Source organism: Halichondria panicea, chromosome 17, assembly GCF_963675165.1.
Source record: "Halichondria panicea chromosome 17, odHalPani1.1, whole genome shotgun sequence".
NCBI lineage: Eukaryota > Metazoa > Porifera > Demospongiae > Suberitida > Halichondriidae > Halichondria > Halichondria panicea.
In genome coordinates, this window is record NC_087393.1 from 4,286,884 (window position 1) to 4,297,044 (window position 10,161).

General features: G+C 41.7%; 2 protein-coding genes across 3 annotated transcripts; both read right to left on the bottom strand.

The window, feature by feature from the left end:
* Window positions 1–735: 735 nt before the first annotated feature.
* LOC135351438 (ubiquitin carboxyl-terminal hydrolase 22-A-like) lies at window positions 736–5,790 on the bottom strand. The gene is made up of 12 exons (XM_064550426.1): window positions 5,516–5,790; window positions 5,199–5,334; window positions 4,672–4,899; window positions 4,338–4,510; window positions 3,513–3,763; window positions 3,258–3,355; window positions 2,775–2,826; window positions 1,831–1,897; window positions 1,695–1,754; window positions 1,374–1,483; window positions 1,101–1,250; window positions 736–985 (listed from the first exon to the last, which is right to left on the bottom strand). Exons 1-12 carry the CDS (start codon window positions 5,636–5,638, stop codon window positions 943–945), a joined length of 1,491 nt encoding a protein of 496 aa, XP_064406496.1. The 5' UTR covers window positions 5,639–5,790; the 3' UTR covers window positions 736–942.
* Window positions 5,791–5,927: 137 nt separating this feature from the next.
* LOC135351439 (cytosolic Fe-S cluster assembly factor nubp1-A-like) lies at window positions 5,928–10,139 on the bottom strand. 2 transcript variants are annotated; one of them, XM_064550427.1, is made up of 8 exons: window positions 10,046–10,139; window positions 9,812–9,913; window positions 9,510–9,643; window positions 8,063–8,164; window positions 7,724–7,814; window positions 6,720–6,985; window positions 6,207–6,393; window positions 5,928–6,092 (listed from the first exon to the last, which is right to left on the bottom strand). In XM_064550427.1, the coding sequence occupies exons 1-8, from the start codon at window positions 10,074–10,076 to the stop codon at window positions 6,022–6,024; spliced, it is 984 nt and encodes a 327-aa protein (XP_064406497.1). In that variant the 5' UTR covers window positions 10,077–10,139; the 3' UTR covers window positions 5,928–6,021. The 2 variants fall into 2 exon arrangements, with proteins under 2 accessions (XP_064406497.1, XP_064406498.1); XM_064550428.1 differs by having other exon boundaries at window positions 9,984–10,123.
* Between the last annotated feature and the right edge of the window lie 22 nt (window positions 10,140–10,161).

Here is a 10,161-nt window from a genome sequence, read left to right on the forward strand (position 1 = left end):
GCAATATGTAGCTATTTAGATCATGTTTGCCATAAATACTGCAATTTGATTGGCTAAAGGAAGTGTTCTATCCAACTTAGAAAATCATGTACATACTTAGAAAATTATGTACTTACTTAGAAAATCATGTATTTCACTTAGAAAATCATGTAGCAAAGATTAGATAAGAACATTCAAATCTGATTGGCTAAATACTCAGGTTGCTATAATCTAAAATGCTTAGACACTGTTTAGGAAGTTTCCACATGATTTAGAAGTCCTCAGGGCTAGTAGAACCCTCACTGCGTTCGGGATACTACAACCAGCCCTTTGGGCTTCTAAATCATGTAGAAACTTCCTAAACAGTGTCTAACTATTATGTAGACTATAATACTCGTCACCCCGTGCGTGAGCTTCATTGCACCGAAACCGTTTATCGGTACCGTATACCTTATTAATAGGGATACACAGGGTGCTAAAATTGAAGGATCCCGATTGAGAAGAGTCGCTAACAATAATTATAACGGACAATGTCATTGAAAGGTCATTGTCAATTAATGACCTTTCACCCCAAGTTAATTAAATACCCATTATTAGAATACTCTAAGGTAATAGCTATATTTATAACCTGCTGCAAAGGATATATATATAGCTAGATTCACACCTTGTATCGCAGAAGCAGAAGCCATGCAATAAGTAATAAGTAACCCAACAAATTCCTGTGGTCGACATACATGCATGTATAAATGTACCAAGTTTTGATGGGGGGGTGCATTTAATCTCATAAAACTCATAAAACTTCATCCAACTCAGTCGTAATAAATTATTGCCACAATAATAATCAGAGTGCTATAATGGCTACATGTTGCTATGCAAACACTATAAGTATAACATGTAGACAAGCTGAATATATCTATAAAATAAATTTGACTTCTATATATAAATTTAATGTCCACAGTAGAGCTAACTGTATTCCAGCACTTTCTTGTGATAGAACAGAACATACCTGCAGTGGAAAAAGAGCCAAATCAACAAAATGTTGCAGTTCCAGAAATTAAATGGCTTCAGAGATTTGTCTATAATTACATGTATAAGAGTGAACAACATTCATTCACACTCACCCTTCACTGTTGAGCACTTCCTCGAGGCTAGCTTTAGTGATCCAGGCATCGTCACACTTAAACCACTGGTTCTGTTGCTGTCTGATATAGCAGGTGTAGTGTCCATTGTGCAGGGAGCCACTGTGGTTCACCACCGCAAACAGAGAGTACCTGGGGAGGGGAGGGGGTACAGCCATAGTAACAGTCGTGTCGTATAAAGTGTAGCATATTATTATTAATATTAAACAGCCACAAATCGACAGTGTCTAGTGTATGCGCCAAATGCCTGTATACCTGTTGTCACAGCTAGAGGAGCTCCTAGCCATGAAGGGTGTCATGTCCAGCTCCAGGGCAAACTGAATGAAGTTGCAGATCTTCCTCGAGCAAAGCGAGTGCTCAAACCTCTACACATAACAAGAATAATTTATAGTTAAATACCTAAACACAATGTGCATGTATTTACACAGTGCATGTGCTAGCATAATAATGGCTGTAGAGAAAGGAACTTGTGCTCATGCTGTGAGGTCATAAGTTTTAGGTATATACAATACACATAATTATACATGTACATGTATAATTATAATGCTAGCTAGTGCAATGTAAGCAGATTTTTACCTTGAGGTGAAAACAGGCGACAATAGGTAACTTCTTGACAGTAAGTCGTTTAGTGAATTGCTGCAATTAATACAAGAGAGTGCCATTAATTCGCAGTTAAAAGACAATTATGCAGCTAACTGAATGTGACAATCACCTGATAGCTCCGACAGCGACTGCATTTGATCTTACACTCTAGACCCATGACCTCTGGCCTTGTGAATCTGGAGAGGGAAATTATACGATAAGTGTATTAGCAGCTTAAACTTTTAGCTGTCACTACTACCATAGATTGAAAAGGAAGGGGATTGGAAACGACCAGGCCACCCTGTGTCAACAGGTGAAACACTCCGCATTATGATTTCGCGCTCGCGAATATTTTAGTTTTTACTGTACTCGGGTTGTATTTCAACTGTTTCTAGCTATCCTATCCACTATCTATCACTCAGAAGCTGGGAGGTACTCTAGAGAAGTAAGTTTACACCACTGACAAGCTCTAAGTCCCTTGTCTTTACTCTGTTTTTACTTTTGTTGAGTTTAGCTTGAAATACTCCATGTCAACTTTTCTCTTTCCCTGCTGTGAAGTCAAAACAGCAAAGGACATTGCTTGACTTGGTTATTATGTATCTAAGTGCTATATAGAATGGTTTCATGCTATGGATAAGCTGTACTGTTCATAAACGTTTGCAGTATAGTCCTTCAAACTGTTTTAGTATACTTTTAGAGACACCACGGGCCTTGACCTCCCACGACTTCATAGTAAGAGCTGTTCCTTCTTGTATAGCATTTATTTGTTTAGTGATAGTGGCTGCGTTGCTTAGTCTACCTTTTAGAGCTAGATTCTCTTTACTTTTTAACATTAAAAGTGATCAATTTCACCATTTCTATGTATAACACATTGTATGGCAGCAAGACAGGTAATGAGCATGCTGACTATAAATATAATCCTTTGTAGTTTTAGCCACATCCTATAACGCAGAGTGTTTCACGCAAACATTTTCGTTTCCAATCCCCTTCCTTTTCAATCTATGCTATTACAAAGTGCATAAACTTCATGGGCATCCAGGAAAGTACCCCCTGCCCTCCATAGGGTAAACACACCTCTCTAGACAGCCGGAGAGGGTGGCGGGCACGCTCGAGAGGAGGGTCTCCCCTGAGGTGGTGGGAGGAGGCAAGAGTATCATTACACTTATGGATGATGACCTGCAAGCCAGTATATAGGGAAGCCATGCCTAACATGGATCTCTCACATAATACCCTATTATAATGCATACTATATATACCAGAATAGTCTATTAAAACGATAACTTCTATAATTATACAATACTTTGTCCTCTACCTGTACTTCATTTGGAGACTATTCTATTGCAGTAGTCACCTCACACTACATATAATTACATTACGGTCTCATAACTCTACCATTGCTAACTACATCGACCCTGGTAATAGCTTGGGTTGGCTACCAGCACCATTGACCGAATAACAGTCTACACAGTGTAATACTACCCATTGTCAGATTACAAATGCCTATAGACCAAAAATGTTTAGAGTGTATGTTTACAGTGCGTACGTACATGTACTCACCGCCGGCTTCCATGGAAGTACTTGATCTGTTAACGACGGTACTAGGAGCCAGGTCCAGAGAGATATCTCGGAATGGGTCTACAGTAGTAGATACTGCCCTACAATGGAGAATATCAAAACATGGATTGTGTAGCTCTTTGAGAGCTCCGAAAACACGATCAAAAATCTATGGGTTGGCTAAAATTCATCCTGCTAGACAAGCTTCTTTTATTGAAAATGGGTACATCTACCATAGTGTTAGTACTGTGAGCTTACTTGCAGCTTTGGCACGTGACATCAGATTGTAGCCTCCCGGCAAATGTCTGGTCCACTATACACCGACAGAGCCCAGGCCCGTTGGCTACGTTGGGTGTCTGGCCCCCCAGGTGGTGATGAAGGACGTCTAGTGCAGAGATGAAGAATTCGTGGGCGTCCTGCTGTTCGTAGCCGGCAAGGTGGCGGGCATGCGTCCATATAAGGTGGAGGAGCCTGTACGGGATGTGGGGGGTGCTCTGTCCAGAGTAGAACTGTGAGGGAGGGAGGGGTGGAATTTACTTTAATGAACCAAGTAATATTGAACTGTCAACAACCATTAAAACACTTGATCTGTATTGTTTGTATACAGAGGAGGTCCGACAGGCGCGGTGCAGCTCAAGCAATTAGCCTCTGATTACACTCAGCAAAACATACGACGTGGGCAGATAATTAATTGCTCAATCAGAGGCTAATTGCTTGAGCTGCACCACACCTGTCGTACCTCCTCTGGTTTGTATATGGACCATACGATTACTGACTAGATAAACTACGCCTTGATCCACCCAATAAACAGCGGTGCAAATTTAGTGTACTCGGCTTTTGCTGTCCATAATAACAGCCCATTTTCCGACAAAATTGCCAAGCCAGATAATTAAGGTTCTGGGTAATCGAGGTCCAAATAATCAAGGTTCTACTGTACTGTACCCTCAAAAGAAAAGTGAGATCTTTGTAAGTGATTATCTTATCTTAGTCTGTAGACCAAAACAGGAGTGCATGACCAAAAGCAAAGCAAAACTTGCAAAGCGTCAAATATTTATTATGCAAACATCCTTTATTACATCTCACCTGTTGGAAGAGGTTTCCCAGCTCACACACTACACACTGTGTCTGTGTGGGATCATTGAAGCATTTGTGACTGTCAGAGAGGAAGAAATCCCTCAGTACTGGAGTGTGGACAAGGGCTTGGAGGATAGAGTTCATAAAGCATGTGTTGCCAAGGTTATACAGTCCTCGGAGGCCTGAGTTTGTGTGTGTAGGAGGGAAGCATCGATATAAAGGCTTTGGAATGCGTTTCCCACTATTAACCTAGACCTATCTAAGTGAAAGTTTATAATTACTATTTGCTTGTAAAACATTTCATAATGAAAAGTAGTATTCAAAATAAGCATAATTATTGTACCGATTGTTGATCCAGGCTCAACTTTGCGTCTCTTTGGGTTTTGCTTGAGTAGGTCAATCTCGTCTTTAGTTGGTTCCCAGGCCACGTACATGACAGGTTGTCGGCTCACGTGATACTTTTTGTGAGCCAGCTGCTGTTCTAGCGAGTGGCTGATTTCGTCCAGAGCAGCATCGTACACGTAGTCCTTACACTTGAAGCAGTAGACAGTTCCGTAGTTGAGCTCAACAGCTGTGTGTGTGTGGTGAGGGGGTGTAAGGGGATGCATTCTTGTGTCGGAACAGAATTGGGGAACAAAGTTTTGCAAAGGTGGCCTTATTGAAGGGTTGTTTTGTACACAAACTATTCATTTGGGAATGTGTATTTTTAAAACACGCACCATTCTGTACACGTACATGCATTTAAAGGCTGCCTTGCACGCGGTACATTAATGATAGAGTAGATAATACTCTTGATGATACGTACCTACTAGTACATTAGAACTGGAGTATGTAAAAGAAATACAAATATGCATCCTCTCTCTTTCTCACCAAAGATATGACCTGTGTTCTTGGTGTGCACTTGCATGTGATTGTCAGGTGACATGCAACCAAAGTAGACGCACGACAGACACGTGTGAAGCCGTGCAGTGAAGCAGTGACACACATTGCAAACACAAGACTTCGACTGTGTGTGTGTGTGGGAATGGTAAGTATAAAATATAGGCATAGGAACACGCTATAAGTAAAGGAATGGCTCAAAGGCAAAATCATATCGAGAATTACCACATCCTGTTACAAATTGAAACCCTTGATTGAAAAGCAAGCTTTTACAACGAGCTGAAAGCTCACACACTGAAGAGACTAACCTTGAGCTTTCTTGCTTCAGGTGTAGGCTTTACCAGGTACTGGTAGATAATACGGTAGGACTGAACACCATTGTTTTTCTTGAACTCGTCGAAGTGGGAGCATCCTTTAGCCAGCTCAGACATATTGAAGAGGTCAGTAGTCCCTCTGGTGATATGTCTGGCTTGCGAGACTAGTATGTTAGTCAGGAGCGCATGGATATGGATATCGAAAGCTAAAGCTAGCTAGCTAGGACTGGTACACAGCAGATGGCAAAAACTAAGGGAAGGATCATCAAAACAAGACTTTGTAAATAATTCACCCACGCATTCACCCTGTATAAACTGGAAAGTGATCGTCATTGTTAAAAGTAGACGTTTAGAAGTACTATCATGCAGGCCCCCTATAGTACCACAGGGGGAAACCCACAGACACTCAGCAAGCATTAATAATACATGTAGTATCAATGTGAAGCTTTTGACTACAGTATATACAACACAAACATAAAACATAGCTTTAGTTATAAAAGTTATCTTTCAACATCCACAGTTCTATCTGAGCTTGTTGTGGGAGAACTTCCAGTACAAGCGTCAATGATCTCTGCAAAAAAGAGCAGACAAAAATAAATATGTAAAAGCCACACAATCACAATTGGCAAAAGAGCAAATCACTACCCTAAGGTGTACAATAAAGATAGTAGAGTGCTTTACGTACTCTGAATGATCTCCTGGTAGGCCGTAGCTGCTGGAGAGTCTGGTACTTCACTCAGGAAGGACTTGCCCCGATCACAACACCAGCCAATCCGAGGATCGAGGGGTAATTTGCCGAGGAAGGGCACACCCATATCAGCCGCCATCTTGATTGCACCCCCCGTTGTTGGAGGGAATATCTGAGACTCGTGCTGAGTGGGAAAACAGGACATTAGTAAACATTAGTAACAGATGTGTGTATTGTGCTTTGCAGCTCACTTGGAAGTTTGAGGCAAAATTAATTATAAATTACTACTTGAGATAAGTGTGTTTACACAGGTAGACCATAGCACCCACTCATAAAAGACACTATCTCAAGTACTAGTTGATTGCAGAAAGCAAGTACGATTTCTTAGGTTCAACAGGCATCTTTAAATGGAGCAGAACAAATATTTTACATTTTTTGGATGTAAGTTCATATAAGCAAAGAGACCTTAAACCACAGCTAATACAACCTCATCCAACTAAGAAAACTTACTTTGCACTTGGGGCACACGAAACCACTCATATTCTCCACAACTCCAATCACAGGCAGACCCACTTTTTTACAAAAGTTTAATTCTTTCCTTACATCCATCAGTGACACCTCTTGTGGCGTTGTTATAACAACAGCCCCATCGACGTGTGTACTGCTCAGGTATTGGACGATCGACAGGTGCTCGTCTGACGTCCCAGGGGGTGTGTCCACTATGAGATAGTCCACCTCCCCCCAGTCAACATCTCTCAGAAACTGCTTTATCATACCTAGAGCATGGGTAAAATCTCGTAAAATATTACGGACCCTGAAAGTTACATGTTAGCTCTGAAAAAGGCTCATTAAAACATCCACTTACGTACATCCCACGTTTGTTTCATAAAATAGAAAAGTTGGGCCCAAAACAACCTAGCTCTGAACCAAGCACACCATACTGCCTAGTGTTCAGGTATCTTACAATGGCTTGGAAATTGGACGTTCTAATTGAGTCACGGAACCTTCGAAATTTACGTTCAGTAAAATTAATAGTACCCATTACATAGCCCACGCGGTAAATTTGGGCCAGAAAGAACTGCTGATATTAACAATAATATCAAGGAACTATTAAAAAATGCATCGTGAATTGGATGATTGATGCTCTTATCTCTAGGGATGATCCTTAGTATCACGTTGGAAAAGGTAACACAGGTCAATATGGTCTAAAGTCGACCAATTGTAAGGTTATCTCTTTAATCCTAAGAACAATAGAACTGAAAGTGAGGAGCAAAGAAATCACTTATAAAACTCTTATAAAGGGCAGCCCCATGGTTGGTCTGGCCATGACTGTCAATAGGTGAAACAATAGCTTTTGTTTGTGGTAGTAGCTAAGCAAACAGTGACCATGAGGAACTTACTACAGTTATCAAAGCTACTATCATTGCATCCTGGTTACACTACTAACCTACACCACCAGGTGTGGGAATTCATGGGAACTGGCCCACACAATAATTACCCACTATACTGCCCACCATTTTTTTTAGGTCCTCTCCATATGACAGCTTCATCAGGGCTTGAGAGGAGAAACCCCACTGACATCACACACAGGTTATCATCAACATACTGAGTGGAAAGAGTGCATGGGACACAGCATGGGACACATGGGACACAGATGAATGAGTGTTTGACATCAGTTATTGAGTTAACAACAAAATCTACCTACTAGCGTAACACTAACAATAATTATGTGGAGCAATAGCCAACCATAAGGGTTATACTGATCAATAATTCAGAGCCTTAATTACCAGAGCGTTGGGATCTAACCATCCATAAAGGACCCAAGAGCATAGCCTACACACACACACACTCACCACAGGGGACCATCCTGACCCGCTCTGATGCACCTGCTCCCCTTCCACTCCCATCACCTTGGGGATGGACGGCCCGCATATGTCTATGTCCAACACACCAACCTGTGGAACATATAAACAGAAGAATCGCCATTAAATCATAGCCTGCATTGAAAAGAACCTATATACTCTTCCACAGAGCACAGTAATGGAAAAATTCAACTTAAAAGTGCACTCAAACCCACACATTTTGGCACTTAAATATGTATAAGCCGCCAGCTATTTCTTGAGAACCAGCTATTCCTTGAGAACCAGCTATTCCTTGAGAACCGCAGTGAATTGAGTAGGAGAGCATTGACACAATTCCATCCAGATGTCCTCACACCCAACACACAATGATAGACAAGCTGTTGATAACAACCACCAATCAACACTTGCAATTCTAGTAAGTTAATGAGTCTGTTGCTTCTGTTGCTGCAGTCCTTATCTGCCACTCAAGTGTAACCACTCTATTGCAACTGAAAGGCTTTGATGTGGCCATAAACTAAGAGCAGATACAAAGATTGTCTGGGTAACTACAATCTAGGTATTCTAAAATGCACAAAAATAGCTATGCCTACATTATATTGCAAGAATAAATAGCTTGGAGGGTTTGTTTCATTTGGCGCCAATGACTGACTAGATTGGTGCCTTTATTAGACTTTTTACAGTATCCCTGCTATCAGGAGCACATAAAGAAAAGGAGCATCTAACTGTGTTGAAGAGCTGCTGTTGTTCAAGTGGTTTGACCAAAATTCATGGTAATTGTGAAAGATGTGAAATCATTACCACTTATATAATGCAGAGTAGTAACGAGAAAGTACCCTAACCGCGGTGTTACCTCGAGGTACACGCTATGATAACAAAGGTTTGGCCCCCCTGGCCTTATCGTGCGTGCACAGTATCTGCCACACACGTGTCAATGGCCAAAGTTTTGCGAAAGACTCGTCAAACTCTTTGCCTCCCACCCTCCCATTCAATAATTTATAATGGTTATACAGTAGACCTAACAACCTTTTCCATCCAACGATGCAGTTGGAGGGGCTAATGAGGGCCCCTAACACTTAAGTGCTTAATGCTAATCACGGGGCCCCTCTCTCAGTACTTCCCCCAAAATTACTGCAATCACGTGACCTCCAACCTCTAGCACAACAGAGAAGAAGGGGCACGTGACCTCTACGTAGACCCAATACTGCCAAAATATAACTATCCTCGCACCAGATGTGACGCCTTCGCTAATACCGCAATCTGTAAAACCATAGTTAGAGAAATGTTCATCTCTGTGTGTTTGTCAGTTTAATTTGTACCACACCACTTTAATAGACGCCAGGTATTTTGAGTAACTGTAGGGAGTTAGATGCTCCTTCGATCCTGATACTATGTAAGGCTGACAACCATCACACACACCCCACTAAAGTACCACACCCACCTGTCGGTTCTCATCAGCGGCCAGACCGTAAGCAAGGTGAGCAGTGAAGGTGCTCTTGCCTACTCCGCCCTTCCCTGACAGCACCAGGATCTTATGCTTCACCAACGCCATGCGAGCCTTCACGTCCTCAATGGCTGCACGAAACATTATTTTGTTCAAATGAATAGATGATGCCTATTTCTTTTAAAGTGAGTTTGGTCAAACATGTACATGTAATCAGTACATGTAATCATAACCTACATGACTGGACGTATGATGATTGTGTACTATTGAACGCTTATACTAGGAATGGGCTAGGGTACCTGGATCTGGGCCTTTGGGGAGGGTGGAACACACGCCCTTGTTAGGACAGCCTTGACAGGCGTCCGCATTGCCTGCTTGGTCACTCTGGGTGCCGGGACAACCTGTACCAGATCAGAGGGGGTTCGGAAAATAATTATTAAGTGAAACACCCACTTTGGAAGGCAAACCTACTTGGTTACTGGTATTCAATCTACATACAATTAGTCCATAACAGACAATGATTTGTTGCATACTTTCAGGAGCATCCTCAGGCTTATCAGACATCGTTTTCTTCAGGACACAGTAAACACGTACTTCTCCACGTGTTGAATTGCAACGATCCCCGCCCATGTATGACGCAATGACCGCA

Excerpts from the sequence above, each read along its gene's own strand:
- LOC135351439 (XM_064550427.1), bottom strand. The coding sequence starts at position 10,076 with ATGTCTGATAAGCCTGAGGATGCTCCTGAAA. Across the intron at positions 6,986-7,723 it reads GAGAGGACCTAAAAAAAATG|GTATGATAAAGCAGTTTCTG; the intron begins GTGGGCAGTATA and ends CCCATGCTCTAG. Across the intron at positions 6,394-6,719 it reads TCGTGTGCCCCAAGTGCAAA|CACGAGTCTCAGATATTCCC; the intron begins GTAAGTTTTCTT and ends TTTCCCACTCAG.
- LOC135351438 (XM_064550426.1), bottom strand. The coding sequence starts at position 5,638 with ATGTCTGAGCTGGCTAAAGGATGCTCCCACTTCGACGAGTTCAAGAAA. Across the intron at positions 1,484-1,694 it reads TCGCCTGTTTTCACCTCAAG|AGGTTTGAGCACTCGCTTTG; the intron begins GTAAAAATCTGC and ends TGTTATGTGTAG. Across the intron at positions 1,251-1,373 it reads TCCTCTAGCTGTGACAACAG|GTACTCTCTGTTTGCGGTGG; the intron begins GTATACAGGCAT and ends TCCCCTCCCCAG.